The 18,870-nt window shown below is 34.2% G+C and overlaps 4 protein-coding genes across 6 annotated transcripts; 2 read left to right on the top strand and 2 right to left on the bottom strand.

Moving 5' to 3' along the window:
• Nucleotides 1-149: 149 nt before the first annotated feature.
• Nucleotides 150-6,814, bottom strand: LOC123226404 (protein-tyrosine sulfotransferase-like). 3 transcript variants are annotated; one of them, XM_044650919.1, is made up of 14 exons: nucleotides 6,597-6,813; nucleotides 6,414-6,504; nucleotides 5,617-5,779; nucleotides 5,445-5,516; nucleotides 4,589-4,877; nucleotides 3,614-3,754; nucleotides 3,307-3,411; nucleotides 3,052-3,193; nucleotides 2,460-2,509; nucleotides 2,292-2,360; nucleotides 2,057-2,176; nucleotides 1,224-1,346; nucleotides 498-524; nucleotides 150-403 (listed from the first exon to the last, which is right to left on the bottom strand). In XM_044650919.1, exons 1-14 carry the CDS (start codon nucleotides 6,624-6,626, stop codon nucleotides 263-265), a joined length of 1,563 nt encoding a protein of 520 aa, XP_044506854.1. In that variant the 5' UTR covers nucleotides 6,627-6,813; the 3' UTR covers nucleotides 150-262. The 3 variants fall into 3 exon arrangements, with proteins under 3 accessions (XP_044506854.1, XP_044506856.1, XP_044506855.1); XM_044650921.1 differs by having other exon boundaries at nucleotides 6,414-6,485; nucleotides 6,597-6,811; XM_044650920.1 differs by lacking the exon at nucleotides 498-524 and having other exon boundaries at nucleotides 6,597-6,814.
• A 1,335-nt stretch (nucleotides 6,815-8,149) lies between these two features.
• LOC123225036 (18.5 kDa class I heat shock protein-like) lies at nucleotides 8,150-8,850 on the bottom strand. The gene has a single exon (XM_044648882.1). The coding sequence runs from the start codon at nucleotides 8,725-8,727 to the stop codon at nucleotides 8,263-8,265; it is 465 nt and encodes a 154-aa protein (XP_044504817.1). The 5' UTR covers nucleotides 8,728-8,850; the 3' UTR covers nucleotides 8,150-8,262.
• Nucleotides 8,851-11,044: 2,194 nt separating this feature from the next.
• On the top strand, nucleotides 11,045-14,846 carry LOC123226484 (protein disulfide isomerase-like 1-4). The gene is made up of 12 exons (XM_044651010.1): nucleotides 11,045-11,724; nucleotides 11,818-11,947; nucleotides 12,086-12,251; nucleotides 12,354-12,472; nucleotides 12,620-12,700; nucleotides 12,968-13,054; nucleotides 13,186-13,260; nucleotides 13,354-13,422; nucleotides 13,507-13,587; nucleotides 13,671-13,805; nucleotides 14,189-14,245; nucleotides 14,339-14,846. The coding sequence occupies exons 1-12, from the start codon at nucleotides 11,162-11,164 to the stop codon at nucleotides 14,504-14,506; spliced, it is 1,731 nt and encodes a 576-aa protein (XP_044506945.1). The 5' UTR covers nucleotides 11,045-11,161; the 3' UTR covers nucleotides 14,507-14,846.
• A 2,750-nt stretch (nucleotides 14,847-17,596) lies between these two features.
• On the top strand, nucleotides 17,597-18,508 carry LOC123225182 (classical arabinogalactan protein 4-like). The gene has a single exon (XM_044649069.1). The coding sequence runs from the start codon at nucleotides 17,867-17,869 to the stop codon at nucleotides 18,344-18,346; it is 480 nt and encodes a 159-aa protein (XP_044505004.1). The 5' UTR covers nucleotides 17,597-17,866; the 3' UTR covers nucleotides 18,347-18,508.
• The last annotated feature ends 362 nt before the right edge of the window (nucleotides 18,509-18,870 follow it).

Below are 18,870 nucleotides of genomic sequence, written 5' to 3'. Positions count from 1 at the left end.
ACTTTGAATGTGGCACATGCAGTGGTCCTCACATCTGTTTCCTGGCCGACAACCAGATAAGCCTCAAAGATAGCAATGGTCATAGCCTCCCAAAACTTCATTTATCCAGTCTCAAGCAGATAGAAATGGGATTTTTGTGACATCAAATATGATGCAAGAATGGCACTACATTTTCAATATTGAATTCTAAAATTCCCTCGTGTTTTCAAAATGATCTTGTGCATGCATTTCTCTGCAACATGTTAACAAAAAAAATATACATTCATATTTTTACTTTTGGAGTTCTTCTTCTAGCATTTATAAATAGTAAGAAGAAGACCAGTAAGAAAATAGAAATGCCCATTAAGAGGCCTTGCCAGAGCGTGATGCCATAAGAATGGCTGAGTATGCTATCCAGCTTCCCCTGCAATTAGAAAAAATATCAATCAAATTAGGCCAATATGTTAAAGAGTTCACATTTCTTTAAACACCAAATGGAGATAGGGCAAACAAAGTACGGTAAATCCATGACTTCCCAATTCATCCTGCACCATGTACAAATATAAAAATTATTAAATATATCAAGTGAAAGCAGGTCTAATACAAAAGATGAATCTAAAGTAGCCGTAGACAAAAAGCAAATAGCTAAGATGGAAGTGTGCTTCATAGACACTACACCAAAAGAACTCATCAATTGCACTGAAAGCAAATCTTAGTAATGAAAAAACATATCAATAAAAGATATTTTCTTCAAACCATATAAAAACACATAAAAAGGTCAGCCCTGGAGGAAGTGAAGGACAAAAGGAAATAGAATGACAAAAACATGGAATACAAAAAACATTGACCAAAAAAAAAAAAAAAAAGTGAGGTTCATGATTGATGCATTTACTGTCATCCACCAAAGAAAAAATGATGTGCTCAAAATGAAAATGTATATTTGCTGATTTTGCTCATCCAGGGACAGACCAGAACACTTTTGGCACATTCACTAGTATTTATTTACCTCAACATATACCAGCTACCTCTAAATTGATGTGAATGCTAGTATAATGTCTTTATGCACTAAATTCTACTAAGTTGTTTTTTCTTTCATTTTTAGTTTCAACAAATATTAGCAATTTGTAATTTTATCCATGTAGTGACACTCGCTGAATATCAGCAGAGAATTTAAAAAACCCTAAAAAAATTAATAAAGATATAGAAAGCAGCATCCAAATAATTTCTCACAGATGGCAACTTACCGTTAAAGCTAATTTCTGCTTTTGTTTCGCAAAGATGTCCAGAGCATACTCATAAAGCTCTAAATCAAGGCTGTTAAGTGATCTTATCTGCTCCAGAACCTCTTCAGGAACTTGGAGACGTGCCTGCAAAATTTCATGTGTCATACAGATAGTAGCAGGGAAAAAAACCACAGTTTAATAAAAGCCGAAAAAAATGTGGAAAAGCAACTCCCAACACAAATGAAACAACTCAAGAAGTGCTGCACAAGGAATACATGCATGGCAAGTTTATTTCAAAAACATAGAAATCTGCTGAAGAACACCATATCCGGACTCACAGATGATGGGCCGCACAATCTGTCGTGGTTAAGAAACCAGTGACATATAATAATAATAATACCAAGGTCATACCGTTGAGCCCACCTCTAGCGCTTTATAGTAAGGAGGATTATAAATTGTAACTTGTAAGGGAAGAAATAAGCCTCTAGGCCCCTTTACATTTCTCTAATGATATAACATACAAAAAAAGTATAAAATATGTTAATTACTCTCTAAAACCTATCAGAGTCTGACTGGTCCAACCAGGACAACCTTGACCAGAATTAAACTCCAGTCCACCTCTGTAATCATTTTGAGGAAAAAAGAAATGGTTTAGGCGCTTGACTCAACAGCTAAAATTCTATCTACTGACCCTTACAGCATCTTCAAGACCCCGATAGAACTTTCATTCAATACGGCTACCCTCAGACTAACTGGTTTAAAGCACAATGTGAATGAAGAAAAGGATATCATAGATGAAAGAAATCAGAAGGGAAAATGATCACAAGTAATCAACCGATTCTAAGAGTTTATACCTCCTTTGAAAAGTTCACTGGTGAGATTCTCTTCAAAGAATTAATACGTCGAGTTGCTTGGGACTTTCGTAAGGAAGAAATGCACACTTCATAATCTTGCATGAGCTTTCCAACAGTCATCTAATAGAATCAAAGTGAGCAAATAAGCCGATTATAATTATTGTTATTTTGAAATAGGAAAATCAGATCATCTTGGTTAATATGGTCAGGTAACAGATTGAATAAAAAGGCTTACATTTTCCTTTAGAATTTCGACTTTTTCAGCTGAAGTAACATTAGCAGATTTTTGGTCTGGGGTGCTATTCTGCCACACAGGAAGGAACAGAATAAATGCAACAGTAAGAGTGCTACTCTACTTGATTGATGTCCAGTTACCAAGAGTGCAAAAAGTCCATGCTACTACCTGATGATAATTGCTAGCAGGCTTAATATCTGACAATGAAGAGCTATGTTCTGTAGCACAAGAAGAATGAATCAAATAAAGAGCTAGCTATACCCACTTCAATCCTATTAGAAATGAAAATACAGAAATATTTATGAAGTTCAATGCAACTTATAAAACAGTGAAATGCCAATAATTCCAGATTCCACATTATATGTTATGCTATGAAATAATAAATCATACTTTTTGACCCATACTGGCAAACCAATCAGGGATAAAAAAATAAAAATGCCAATGACGAAGTTCTGAAAAAAAGCAAAAGATTGCCAGAACCATTTCCCATTATTAAGAAGCCAAAGTGTGAGATTTCTACTCTTCCAATATCAGAGGTATCTTGATCAGGCTTTTAGTATTAGTCCATCAGACATGTGCAGCTGTACATAGCTTTATCAGTAGAATTTTCTTCAAATATTTGCCTTTGTTATTACATCATAGAGTCCAATAGCATCCGATTTATGAGTCCCAAATAATTTCCATATTTGCAACATATGCAAGTCCTTTAAAAGAGGTTAACCACAAAGTTTAGACATAGAATTATCTTTTTCAAACTAACCTGATTTGTTGCTACCCTCTATGCTAGAATTTGATGCCGCCATCTGGGAAATCACCTGTGCACCAACCACCCTTCCAAAAATGTTTGCAGATTCTCTATGATTCTCTGTGAGACCAATATATAGCATTTCATCCAATCTCTTCTGCAAGATTTACAAGTATCTACCATGATTGCAACCATAAGGAGAATAATTATCAGAAAAAACAATATTATGACCTAAACCTGTCCACAACTCTAAATACCCTATTCAATTACCTTTGCAACTTGAAGCACATAATCACCAAGAGTCTTAAACTTCTGAACACAATGGCGAACTTCATGTGATTCTGCTAAAAATGAGTTGTTTGTCAATCCAACAACCTGTTATTGAGAACAATCAATGATTAATTTGAAAATTGAATACTCAGGCTTTAATACTCATATAAAAATCAGAGAAACGCCTACAATCCATTTTCAGTAATATTTCCAACAAAAGGAGCTCACACAACCCATTCTAAATAAAAACATGAAAATAATTCACAAAAACAGATTATTACAAAGATGAAACCATAAGAAAGAATACCTGAAATGTTGCTCCGTTGTGAACAATATCCCAAGCTGTTGGTTTATTGATGAAATCTTGTAATGGCATTACAAAATCCTCCATGTAGTATGGATCATTGCCACTAACATCCACATTGACCTTCTGTTTTCGGGCATCTCTCTGTTCATCAAAGTAGAGTATGCAAAACTTTTTATTATAACTACTATTGGGGGTGTTGGTAGCACTATATTGGACAACACAAGAGCACCACACTGCATTAACTTATTTTAAGCACTGTTTGGATACCCACAGGACCTATTGAAGTCCTGTCCTAGGTTGTTCTAGGGCACTAGAAATCACACAATGAAGATCCATGTCTGGCCTGGGGTCTATTTTGTTTACACTTCCTAGATCAGGATTTGCACAAACATGTACAGGTGAGAATGTAATTTAATTTAATGTCCTTAATTAATCGATTGATTAATATAATAAAAAATATAAATATTTAATAAAAATATTAATAATTATCTTGATAATATAAGTACTAATTAATATTTCTTTTAAATATATATTAAGAATAACAATAATTGAATTAAAATTAAAATATAAGCTATTAACTAAAATTATTCAAATTAGTTGAATGGTAAAGTTTGAATCTATCAAACAATCTAAATAATCTTCTCCAACACAATACATCAGCAGACACAGCCGAATATTATGTTCAATAAAGTCCTATCCAGTCTAACCCATTCCATTCCTGTTCAGTCCAATCTAATCCTACAGAGTTAGTCCACTCCAATGATGTGTGTCAAACCCAGCCTATAGAAGAAGCCCTTGCTCAAAATTTATAGTCAACAATTTAAAAAGGAATTCAAATTACAAATTTGTCTTACACCATGCAGATAACAAAGGATTACTCATGGATCACTATGCAAAGAAAAGAAAACTGAAGAGCTTGTAAAAATAAATAGTGCTTAAAAGACATCAAACAGAAAAATACAAAGACAAATGTACCCGAGCAAATAGATCTTCTCTCATCCATGGAACCAAATACTTCCATGGCCATATATCAAGAGTGCTCACTCCAGAACTTTTACTTCGCAAGCGTTTAGCCATTCGTGTGGCAGAAGTTAAGTTAGGATGCACCAAAAATCTTGCAGCAACTTCAACTGAAAATTCATAAGTACTAAACACACGATCAATTGGATTCCTAAGTATAGTCACAACCGAAGTTTTCTCTTTTGGAAGTTTGGACATCATGCTATAATCATCATGAGTGACCAATAATCTACAATTTGTTTTGCTGCAAAAAAACAAAATTACAGCAATTAAAGGGCCATAAACGTACAAACTAATTAAAATTAATAAAAATTTCATTTATAACAGACTAGAAAAATATAATTCTGTTGCTATAGAAATGAGTCACAGATGCTAAAAGATTGTCCATTGCCCCCAACATTCTGAAGAAAACTAGTTAATTACAAATTAACCTGGTGGAAGCACTTAAGCAACAGTTACACTTGTCATCTCCACTGTGTGGTTATATAAACAAACACAAATCCTGTTCAAGTTAATTTATTGAAAATTCATCCGTTCAAAAGAACAAGAAGAAAGCATTTTAGAATTATTCCTAAAACATCCTAAATCCCACTAATAGAGCTTTTTGTTTTCCTTCAAATTTTTTTATTCTATCAATTATTCTAATAAAGATGTCACGCTTGAGAGCCATACTCAATGGTTGCATAAATAATTTCCATTTCTCTCCACAAAAATTCAAACAAAAAGTTTCTTTCCCCTATACATATAAATGTTTTTAAATTACCCAAAGCAGAGAGCTAATAAGGATTATAAAACGATAAAAAGATGTTACCCTGGATCAAATCGCAACTTGTCATAAGAACGAGGACATTCCAAAGAGCTAGAGTACAACTTTCTCAGAAGACTGCAGCAATAACAAATTACCCAAAGCAGAAATTAATATGGTTTTTAAAATGCTGGATCCTAATTTTAACATAGCTATCACTGCATCCTGAGTGAATTACCAATGGAAATAAGTACGGCCTCCTGTCCGGGGAACATGTAGAAAAAACAGCAAATCTTGCAGTATGTGTTTGTCTTCTTTTACTTCTTGATCAATGGAAGAAAGTGCCCAAGTTTTAACAATTCTTTCACAGTGCCGAAAATCATTTTTAGTAGAAGCATTCACTATACAAGAGACTCAAATGTTAGATATAGAACTACAATTAACACCAGTAGTATACAATTAGTAACAGAAAATCTAAATTTATCAAAGCAACCAAGTGAGCATTCTAATATTTTTCTCCAGGTTTGCTCACTACAAAACTAAAATTAATTTACTCTCACCATCAGGATGAGCATATTCAGTAAAAAGAAACCAATGTCATTTGTTTAGGTAACAGAATAACAATATAAGATTAACTGTGGCAACAATGGTACTAAGATAGTGACATCTACATTCTGCGTAAGGGTAGAAGCAACCAGGTTAGAAAGACAATAATCAGTAATGGTAGCGAATATTCAATCAGAACTGGAGGTAAGATACAACAAGACTGTTGAACAAAATACAATCAAGTTCGTGCTCCATTTCCAAAATACAAAATATTAAGTAATAATACTCAATAGTCAATCAACAATTGGTATAAGGTAAGACGAGACACAAAATTCGATTAAACTTACGCCTTTAATTTCTATAATTCAGAATAAAAATTTTCTGACACAATCAACAGTTTCATTCACCATTTATGAGAACAACCGTCATTTTATAAAACACAGAAAACCCTTTTTGCAATCCTAAACAAGAAATCAGACAAAAACAAACCAAATCTAAGAAGCAGCAACAGAAGAGTAAATTTGAGAGCAGTATCCATGGGGATGATTTTCACTGCAATCACTGCAAAACAAATACGCAACTACATAAACGTAATTTGAATTGTTCAGAAAGAAACTAGTAAAAGAGAGAGAGAAAGAGAGGGAAAATGCAAGATCAAACATGTGGTGGTACCTGTATAGAGTTTCGTGATCTCGTGCTCATAAATTAAGTCCACTCATGCTGCCCACTGTAACCATATTAAATAAATTTAGTCAAAAGTAAAAGATCATGAAAATGGAAACCCTCGAATTGCGCAGAACCTATATTGGGTTCTGATCGCAAAGTTTACGAGCAAAGGAATATTAGCGGAAAGGAATATGAAATTATTATTTTGGAGGGGTTTTAAAGGAAGGAAAAGGATTGGGGTGGCTTTTTGTGATTAAACTCTAATTTACTCTGTAAAAAATAACTAAGAATCCTAATTCTGTACTAATATAAATAATTAGTTTAGCTAATTTTGTTTTTATTTTTATTTTTTTTAACCTTATCATACTTTTTATTGGTAACAATATATCAATATTATATATCATACAATGTATTGTATTAATTATAATATATCTTATTATATATAATTTTTTATCTATATTATATCTTATCTATATTATATCGTAAGATATGTATTATATATTATAAGATATGTATCTTGTATCATAAAATACTGATAAGTATGTATTTAAGTAAAATAAAATTTCAAATATAATTTGGACTTAAAAATAATTTTTGATTTATATATTTTATTATTGATTAACCAATATAATGAACTGGTTATGATTCATTAAAAAAGACAAAACAAAACAAATTGGGCAATTCAAAACCACTTTAAAATATTATTTCTGTATTAAAAAATATGTATACTTATTTTTATTATTGATAAAAAATTGAATTGATAAATGATATGTTAATAAAGTGGCATTTTGGAGTATTGTTTAGTAAGTGTAGCATTGAAATTTTTATAAAAATGAAAAAGGACCATAAATGTACAGAGGAAGAACCCCTTAAATTAGTAATGGAGAAACGAAATGGTATGGCTATGGTGGGAAACAGGGTGTCATTTTCGCTGGTGGAGGGGACATCGGGGAATGTGGGGCATTTGCATTTGTTTTAGAATAGTCAAAAGGCAGGCATCTACTTCCATTTTACCTAACTTCGCACTTGGATCCATTGCACTTGTCTTTTGCCTTTTTGCTGCCAACATCAAGATCACTCCTCTAAACAGCGTAATCTAATGGGAACCATTTTCAGCATTATTCAAGAAATTATCTGCACAAAGATTGGCATTAGAAGATACGCCACTTCAATTTTCATTGAACCAAAAAAAAAATTTTTTTTCTGAAACTTTTATGGCAGAGAACATTACACACATCTTCATTTCAAAGGGAGTAAGATGTTAGATAAGGGCCATAAATATCACGGTTTTACAAGAACTGATCAAGATGGTTCAGCAATGAAACTGAAAGTGGTTGCGTACTAAAGCAATGAAATTGAATCGGTTGGATGAGTCAGCATAATATGAGACAAAGATTGACTGCCGATTTTTTTGGTGTCAAATTTACTCTATTGTCCAACTTCTTGAATTGAGAGCTTTTGGATTTTACGTAATAATTCTGGCATAAGTGTAATACTGACTTTGTGTTCAACAAATAATTTTGACATGCTTCTGATTTGGTTTTAACCTGAAGAGGTAATTCAGAACAACATTACATCGTTATTTATTAGCGAAATCCATATAGAGGCACACAATTTATGTAGACAAGACAATCCATTACATTGTTCTTAAACACAGCTCTATTTCAGTATTTCAACCAGAGATTTCAATGGCTTTAGCTTCAGGTTTCTTAACCTCAACTTTAGGAACAGTCACAGTCAGAACTCCGTCCTCCATAGAAGCCTTAATCCGCTCCAATTTCACGTTCTCCGGTAGCTTAAACCTCCTGGAGAATTTGCCGCTACTACGTTCCACACGATGCCAAGTGTCGTTCTTGTCTTCCTTCTCAACATTCCTCTCTCCGCTAATTTGAAGCACGCTGTTATCTTCGATCTCCACCTTCACTTCCTCTTTCTTGAGCCCTGGAAGATCGGCCTTGAACACGTGAGCCTCCGGGGTTTCCATCCAGTCTATCCGAGTGTTGACAAAAGCAGAGGTTTCCCGAGGGAAACGAGTGGAAATTAGAGAAAAGTCCTTACATGGATCCCAAACATCGAGAGAGAAGGGATCGAAGACATTGTTGCGCTGGTTGCCGAATAAGCTTGGAATCAGTGACATGGGTGTCTAAAAATGCGAGTCTTTGATTGATTGCAGATGAGTTCGATGCTTGAACTTTGAAAATTGCCTCTGATGGTGTGAAATGAGTGTGTGATGGGATGGGGCTTTTATAAGAAGAAGGAAGAATTCTGGTACTTTCATGCGCAATCTCGTGTTTGGTCAACGAAGCCTCTGGGGTTCTCTGGTGATTCGCCAAGTTCTGATGTTCCTGGGCTTGCTCGAAGGTTCTGGACTTCCCTCTGGTATGGGCTATCATTCATCAAGGCCCAATCTTAAATGGGTAAAAGCCTTGCAAGAGACAAGTAGAATCCTGCTCAGTAACCGACTTATAATCATTAAATAAATTTTAAAAAAAGTTAAGAATTAAATTTATTTATATTTTCTTAAATATAAAATCTCTTATTTTACCATTCAAATCATCAATGTATTAAATTTTCATAGGTAGTCTGACTGACTGACTTTAATTTCTGAGTAAAATTCTGCTAGCTTCAATGGAAATTAACTCTTATTGCTCACGGGTTAAGTTTACACCATGGCCTTCACAAAAATCCTCGTTTTGCTTGACCTTTTAGATCCCGAAAAGAACAAAGATACTCGCTTTTGTGATTTTAGGCCAAAGGACTATTTCCCACCCAAGGTATGCTTTTTTTCCAAGTCCCACCCCCCCTCCATTAACTTTGAAAATTCAATTTACCTACCCATAAACTATTAAAAAAAACGGTTTCAAGAACAAAATCATCATTTTATCTGTAATTTTAAAAATAAACTAAAATTTTATTTTAACTAACAATTTTCTTCTAACCTAAATTTTCAAAAATAACATTTTCCCCCCTAGAGTTTCTAAACTTTGGGATTGAATTTTTCGACAATGATCATCGATCTCCAGATGACGTCTCTTCCTCCCTAACGTTTCCTCTTTTCAATCATGCAACATCTTCCCCTCCTAAGCGTCGTCGTCGACGAAGACGACATGTCTTCATCGAGACAAAGACGACGCATCTTTGTAGAGACAAAGTTGTCTTCATAGATGACGATGTCACATGGCGTCAGGAGATGTATAACCAAAAGAAAGGGTCATCGGAGAGAGAGAGTAAGTGCTTGGAGATCGTCAATCATGGTCGAAAAAATAGGATCTGAAGGTTTGGAAACCCTAGGGGGAAAATATAATTTTTGAAAACTTGGGGTGGGAAAATTGTTAGTTTTTAGGGTTTGAGAGAGAAAATAATATGACTAACGAACTCAATTAATTTTAACGGTTCATAAGTAAGTAAATAAGATTTTCAAAATTAACATGGGTGCATTTGGAAAAAAAGCATACCTTGGGTGGGAAATAGTCCTTTGGCCGTGATTTTATCCTTACTGGAGTCGATTTTTCCTCCAGTGTGGTGCTCCTTCCATCACTCTTATTCTTTCTTGTTTTTGGTCATAAGGGAGATGGGTACGAATGAATACGAATTAAATTGAGTTTGAACATCTTTTGATTTAAATTTGGCTTGGATAAAAAAATTATTTTGTTTAAGTTTTATTAAAGTTCGTCGAACTAAAATTAAGAATGATTTAAATTTGGTTTGAATGAAAATAATTCGATTTGAGTTTGATTTGAATTCAATTTAAATTTATGGTTAAAATTCGTAACTCGGATTTATAATTTAAATTCATGATTTATTAATAAAATAATATCATTTTATCTTATAATAAACAAAATGATATCATTTTAACAATTATTTAATATAATTTGAATCAAATTACAAATCAAATTCAAACCAAATCAAATCATCTATCAACTCACGAACTGGATTAAACCGAACTTTCTCTAACTCGATTTTGACCCAATTTAAAAAATTATGTATACTTATATTTCAAATAACTATTTGAATACTCATAATATAATTAATTAATTTTAATTTAAAAATAAAATAATATTCAATTATATTATAATATATAATATAAATATTTAATTAAATACTCAAAATTAAATATATATAATATTGCTTCTCGTATAATTCACAAGGTGTTAAAGTTAGAAGTGTCACACTGTAAATAAAGCCATACAAACATAACACATTTTGCGGAGTAAGTTACACACATCCAAGGTTCGTTGGGTTGGGATAGATCATAGGTAATAAATCTTCAAACTAAAATTTGCCGATAACGGGGAGTAAAAGTTATAAAAGAAAATTAAGCCAAACCTTAGGGATGATATTGTTATTTTACTGACCTTTAGACTGTAATTCTGTGAACGCGCTTTCAGGCCTAATCCATAAGCCGACAAGCGTTCTTTCGGTCAGACAAGCTTTACTTTTCCCACAGATCTCACAAACCAAACGCCATCGTTTTTACTTCTCTCATTTCATCTAAGTTTCTTCTCCATTTTAATAAATCCTACTGGTCCCATCTCACTGTGGTTCTCGTCTCAGATCTCAATCTCATAACAATGTCAACTCGCTACATCCTCCTCCTCTCCCTCACAATTCTACTCTTAATCTCCACCTTCTCTCCGGTTCTATCCAAACCCAAATCCGACGCTGTTGAAGATGACGACGAGGACCTCAGCTTCCTCGAAGAAGCTGACGCCGACACAAAAAATGGCGGCGCGTCGGACCACTTCGACGACGATGCCGATAGCTACGATGACTTCCCTGACGATTTCGACAACGACAGTTACTCCGATTTGGACAACTCCGAGTACAAGGAGCCGGAAATCGACGATAAAGATGTCGTCGTGTTGAAGGAACGCAATTTCAGTGATGTTATCGAGAATAATAAGTTTGTTATGGTGGAATTCTACGCGCCATGGTGCGGGCACTGTCAGGGTTTGGCTCCGGAATATGCGGCGGCAGCTACTGAACTGAAGGATGGAAATGAGGGTGTCGTTTTGGCTAAAATCGATGCTACCGAGGAGACTGAGCTGGCACAGGAGTACGATGTTCAGGGTTTCCCTACTGTTTATTTCTTCATCGAGGGCGTTCATAAGCCATATACAGGTGCCCGAAACAAGTGAGTAGCTTAAAAACCATATATTCGTAATTGAATTTAAATATTGTTATGATCTTATGCCGTGGCTGATTGCATAAATCACTTGCAATCTAGAGATGCTATAGTGACATGGATTAGAAAGAAGATAGGACCTGGTATATACAACGTGACCACATTGGACGAAGCTGAGCGCATATTGACATCTAATGATAAAGTTGTTCTGGGTTACCTGAACTCATTGGTGGTATGAGCTTTTTAGCTTTTAGTTTCATTGTTCAGTGTGGAAACTTTAAGTTTGTATGGGGTTTTAACTCTTATATTTTTATCATTGTTATTTTTATAATGCGTTTTTGACCTTTTTCCGTCATGATAATTGTAACAGGGTTTAGAGAGTGAGGTGCTTGCAGCAGCTTCAAGGCTTCAAGATGATGTCGACTTCTATCAAACTGCGGATCCTGCTGTGGCGGAGCTTTTCCACTTTGACCCTAAAGTAAAGCGTCCTGCTTTGGTCATGGTTAAGAAGGAGGCAGAGAAAATAAGCTATTATGGTTAGATTTTTTTTAATTTAATTTTAATTTTGATGAAAGAAAAAAGCTTAAAACTTAATTGTTTAGGAGGATAATCTTTATACCCGTCTGCTGTTTTGGCAGATGGTCATTTTGATAAGTCTGCTATTGCGGACTTCGTATTTGCCAACAAGCTTCCTTTGGTTACCATTTTTACAAAGGAGAGTGCCCCTGCAATCTTTGAAAGTACAATAAAGAAACAGGTAGGTGGTCTCTATGTTTAATTTCACTTGCAAAAGAAAAGGTTTTTTAGCGCAATTAGTCAGATCTTTGACTTTAGAATAAGTTACTTTTTGAATTTGAACATACTGTGGTGATATTGTTGACTTGGCTAAATTTTGTGCTCGCAGCTTTTATTATTTGCCACTACAAATGATTCAGCTAACATGCTGCCTGTATTTGAAGAAGTGGCAAAATTTTTCAAGGGAAAGGTAATTTATAATCACTTATGACGAAAGCTTGAGATTTTTTGCTTTTGCATTGTTTTCAAATAGCTAATTGAAAATACAATAAAACCCCATGCTCAATAACGGTGATGCTTAATTATCTCATGATTTTAATATAAAGTAGGATACATGATTTAGAATCAGTTTTATCTTTATCATTGCTGTGATGGATGCCAATGTTTTTACTTTTGAAAGAATTTAAATTTGAAATTCACTGGCTTGCTAATTTAGATGTGACATGTTTGATTGCAGCTTATCTTTGTATATGTGGCTATGGACAATGAGGATTATGGAATGCCTGTAGCAGATTATTTTGGTGTCACTGGGAATGCTCCCACTGTAATTGTCCAGACCTTTTTTGTTCCTTTCTTAATTTTTTCCTCATGAAATAGCATGCAGTTTTTTTTTATAATTAATGTAGGTTCTGTATGTAAAGAACTGAACTATTTGCTGCTATTTAATTCTTATAGGTTCTTGCCTACACTGGAAATGACGATGGTAAAAAATTTGTGTTTGATGGGGAGTTTACATTGGATAAAATTAAGGTCAAAATCTCTTACTCAACTTTTATGTTTATCATTGATTGTTAGAAGTTTTTGTTTTGAGCTCATTGTTCCCATAGATTTATCAACCCTCAGGCCTTTGGCAAGGATTTCTTGGAAGACCAGCTCAAACCTTTCTTTAAGTCTGATCCAATTCCTGAAACTGTATGTGTATTTTTCTTTCCTCTGAATTGTTTTGACATCTTATCACTAGGATTTAACTGTAATTATGTTTTCTTATTGACATAGAATGATGGGGATGTAAAAATAGTGGTTGGTAAAAACTTTGATGAAATTGTTCTGGATGAGTCAAAGGATGTTCTTCTGGAGGTATCGGTTGTGCCATGCAATATTTGAAAGTTGTTCCATTTCTCTCTTTTTTCATGGCTGATTTCTTATGGTCTGCATGCTAGATCTATGCACCTTGGTGTGGGCATTGCCAAGCCTTGGAGCCAACCTACAACAAGCTTGCCAAACATCTACGTGGTGTTGACTCTCTTGTTATAGCCAAGATGGATGGGACAACAAACGAGCATCCCAGAGCAAAGGTAGTACTGATTAATTCTTTGATTTGATGCACCATTGCTATGGATTAAACTTTCTTTCCCATTCAATGGCAGCAGTGAGCTACAAGATGCAAATAGCACACAATCCCATAAGCCTCTTATACCTATCACTGTCTAAATCTTATACCTTCCCTTACAGGAGAGGATTACCATTTAGTCTTACAATCTTTAACTAGTTTTAATATATATTGCCCTTTTAACTGGCTTCAAATTTCTAATGGAGTAAGTTTTTGGAGCTTATACTGTCACATAACCCTATCCCTCAGTGATTACCGAACATGTCAATCTGAAATGAAATGTATTGACTTGAATCATCTGAATGAAAGGCTGTAATTATATTTTCTTTTTCATTTCATCTTTTGCAGCCCGATGGATTCCCAACTATTCTTTTCTTCCCCGCTGGAAACAAGAGCTTTGATCCAGTAAGTGGCAATTTCCATTGAGCTTTTATAGATATGTTCTATTGTTGTTAGAATAATTCTAATGAAAATTATCCGGCTTATGGGTGTTTGTAGATCACTGTAGACACAGATCGTACGGTGGTGGCATTCTATAAGTTCCTTAAGAAACATGCATCAATACCTTTTAAAATCCAGAAACCAGCTTCGGCTCCAAAATCCCAGGCTTCTGATGTTAAAGAGAGCCATGAGAGCAGCTCCAATGAAGCGAAGGATGAATTGTGACCTACCAACAAAAGGAGGATGAAAGCTTTATGTACCTTGCATGTGCCATCAGCTGGTACAAAAGATATAGTCAGCAGGTAGTTTAAAATATAATTTGAGAAGAGATTTTCCAAATACTGATTCGTAAAATCTCCCTTTTATCTTTTTTAAAGTCTGAAAATTCTACTGAAGGATCTAATAACAGGTGTCTAATTATCCTCAAATAATAGTTTTAAGTTAATTAATTAATGATTTTATCACTTCTAAGTACTAGCAGTAAATGTAAAGGAGAAATCTTCTCCACAATCAAAGGAATAATCTCTGTTAATCAATGAAATTTCCAACTCGATTTATGTTTAAACATGTACCTAAAATAATGGTACAGTTGTAAATTAGTCAATTTATGTTTAAGCATATGCCTAAAATCATGGTGTTTATACAGTTGTAAATTAGTCCATTTATAATTAGGTATTAATTTTTAGCTAACTATATAATCATATATAAGGTGTACCTATTTCTAAGAAGAGTAATATTATACGTATCTAATTTGAGGTGTTATTTTATTTTTAACTCAAAATCATTGAATCACATGATGGTATATATTAAATATGTATATATTTGTTTACTTAAAATGTGTGTATATGGTTTTATTCTTCTAAGAATGATATACATGAGATTCTTTCATAAGCTCATTCTTCTATTGTAAAGACAATTGGACTAATTTATTATATTGGAATCGATGTTAATGGTAAAGAGTAATATCTTGATTAAATTGGCTTGTCGTATGCGTTTGATTGAAAAGGTTGTGAATGAGGAAATAGGCAATTAGCATTAGCATTAGCATTAGCATGATAATCCATATACACAACATGTCTAGGAAGCATACCCATTTTCTGCACTATCTTATAACTTGTGGAATATTATCATGGACACCTCATAAATGAGTGTAACCCGATTTGCCTTTCCACTTCATGTCTGGGTCGTCTTTTTTTATTTTTTCTGAGAAAAATGAATTAAAAAATGAAATACATGTGAGCCCAGAAGAGGAATCTGATCACAACCTAAGCTTGCATCGCCGGTAAGCTCGCACAAAGTTGTGTGCACAGCGCCAATGATAGATCATTCATGTACAAATCAATTTTGGTGTGAGGATTAGGGCTGGATTTAAGCCGAGCCAACTCGAGCTCGGCTCGGTCGAACCCGAAATGAGCCGGTCTTAGCCGAACTCGAGCTACTCGTCAGATTTTCTAATTAAAATTTTTGATACAAAACGATGTTGTTTTGATCAATATATATTAAAACGACATCGTTTTGATAACAAAAAACTAATCGAGCTCGAGCTCAGCTCGATCAAGCCTGAAATGAGCCGGTTTTAGCTGAACTCGAGCTCGACTCGAATCCAACCCTAATGAGGATTAATGGCATGTTTTTAGGGTTGGATTCGAGCCGAGCTGAGCTCGGCTCATAGCCAGCTTGGGCTCGGCTCGGTTTATATATGGGCGGCTCGATTCGAGCTCGGCTCGGATGGTTTTCGGTTCGACTCGGTTCGATTCGACTCGTTTTTTATTATCAAAACGACATCGTTTTGTATAAAAAATTTAAAAAAAAAATCTACCGAGCCAGCTCGAGCTCGATCAAGCCGAGCCAAGCTCGAGCTCGAGCTGGCTTGGCTCGAGTCTAACCCTACATGTTTCTATCCCATGTAAAAATACACTTCTATTTTTTTTTTTCTTGGATAAATGGGGAATCCTATTCGGATTGATTGGATGGACAAATTTAGATACAATGATCGAATTCACAATTATTATATCGAATAAATTAGGATTTTACAAGCGTAACAAAATATACTTTTAAATTCATAAGGAGGTAGCCATATTTATACAATTCATTGTTGTAAAATTATTCACTGTTAAACACCATAGCTTTCTAAAGTTTGGCCAATTGAACTTTTTAACGCTTAACTTTCCTTAGTGCTGCTTGTTAAGACTAGGGTTAAAACTAGAATTTGTCAGGAAATAAATAAATATATATTTATATGTGTTATTATATAATTAAATATTATTTTTATTTTTATTTTAATTTAAAATTAATTTATTAATTGAATTTTTAATAGGACAGACACACATCTGAATTGTGAGAAAGTTTTCAAAGGAACATATACAAATGCCCTGATTTGGAGCACGTCTGTCCCTACCTTTGGCTTCCACCGTCTTGCCCTTGCCATCCATCCTGCCTTGCTTATATTTCTGTATGTAGAAATAAAATGCTGCATGACCTCCAGACACTATACTGGTAAGTAAGATATATCGTCACTTTCATACACCGCCACCCCACCAAACAATAACAATCCAAAGCCTTCTGACAAGTATGCCACCACCGACCGCAATAGTTAGGAGTTTTTGTTGAGATATTTACTTCGTTTTAGCATATTGTTTTGTTGTAAACAAAATTGAAGTGGTCGCTTGGATGGTAATTAATATAGAATCCCCGAAAGAGAAGTTAAAAAGGATACCTGTTTTGTGTAATTGGTTTAATTCTGAAAAAATAATCCAATTAAAGTGGGTTTTTGTTAGGAAAAAATAAAAAAATAAAAAAAATTGAACAACAATATATCATTTAGTTTTTTATTTTTGTATGATATTTTATAAGTAGTGTTATATGTATAAATAATAATATTTTATTATTATTTATACACAAAAATTGTACATATAATATTATTGGATGTTTTATTTCTAAATTTATGTCTGAAAATGTGAGTGTTTATTTCGCCAATAAAACAATACATATCTATTTTGAATATAAAAATAGATACATATTTGATGTGTGTCATCAAATAATTAGATAATTTTGAATTAAAGATAAAATAATATCTAATTATATAATAATATGTTATATATATACTTATTTATATACACAAATATGAGTACATTTAACATTACTCTTATATCATAGAAGTGAGGATTTGATAAAAAGTCAAAAACTGGTATTATTTTGTGAAATCTGTGGGTGTTTTAAGTTATTTTATGAAACATAAGGTGTGAATTTTCTCTGTACTAAAGCAACTATACTTCAAGAAGTTAGGTTATAAATACCGACAGTTTTAGGTCATTTGCCCGTGTAACCACCTCCAGTTGGTGGAGGAAAAATTCATATTCCACGGATTCAAAACTAACCAGTAAAATTTTTACATTACAGGAAAAAATCGAACGCGGATTCTCCGTATCCTCTGTCTCTATTTCCTCGAGTGTTCATATCTTTTCTCCTTTATTACTCAGATGCTTTCTCTTTTAGTCCTCCTTATTGTCTACGCCTTCAGATCTTCTTAAAAAACACTCTCCGATCTGCATTACATTAACAAACACTTCTCGTATTGTTTTAGCAATGGTAATGGCTAAACTCTTTGCTTTCTGCTTCTGTTTGTTACTATCTGTGCAGTATTCTTTGTCACAGAATTCACCAGGGCCGTCTCCGGCGTCGCGTCCGGAACTATCTGGTGATTCGCCTTTAGCGTCGCCAGTTCCGGCTCCGGAAACCGGATCTCCATCGCATGCTCCAGTGCCATCATCGTCACCTTCAGATCTGAAGGATGCGCCGTCGATGGCACCGACTCCCGCTTCGGTTCCAAGTCCGGCGCCGACAGAGGGCAGTGATGTGAACCTTACCGACTTGGATACGGATGGAGATGGAAAAGAGTCTTCTGGCGGTGGTGGTGGAATGAATGGAGGGAAGAAGGCGGGAGTTGTGGTGGCGGTTGTAGTGGCGGTGTGTTTGGTTGGGCTTGGAGGGCTTGTGTACAAGAAGAGACGAGACAATATAAGAAGATCTCAGTACAGTTATGCCGCCAGAGGAGAGATTCTTTGAGGTGGAATTCAATCCATGGTTAGAGAATTTATTCAAAATATTAATTGATTGTTGGTATTTGGGATAATTGTCATTGATTCTTTGTTAATTTTGGTTGATGATTATAGTAGTGAATAATAATATGTACGTATTTGTTACATGGATACGTATGGTATTGCGTTATATTATTATCACATTCCCAGGCAAAGCTAGCAGTACTGGGAGTACAAAGTACTAGGCGTTAGGGGTCACAATTTGGTATGCAGAACTGTATTTTAGTCTCTCTATTTTGTTTTATCTCCGGTTTGTTTCTTTTCTTAACTATTTTTTATATATTGAATAAAATTTTTTGAATTATTAGTGTTATTATTATTATATATATATATATAAAATATTTAATAAATATTTTATTATTTTAAAAAAATGAGAAATTTTTCCCCTGGCGATGGGGTGCAAGGGATTTGAGATGGTACAAAAAGAGTAGATTAAAGTATATAATAAAATTATGTGTACCTACTTTAGATATACAAATGTATACACATTTA

The sequence above is a fragment of the Mangifera indica genome, chromosome 9 (genome assembly GCF_011075055.1).
Source record: "Mangifera indica cultivar Alphonso chromosome 9, CATAS_Mindica_2.1, whole genome shotgun sequence".
Taxonomy (NCBI): Eukaryota; Viridiplantae; Streptophyta; class Magnoliopsida; order Sapindales; family Anacardiaceae; genus Mangifera; species Mangifera indica.
This window is presented reverse-complemented; position numbering and strand designations above follow the sequence as displayed.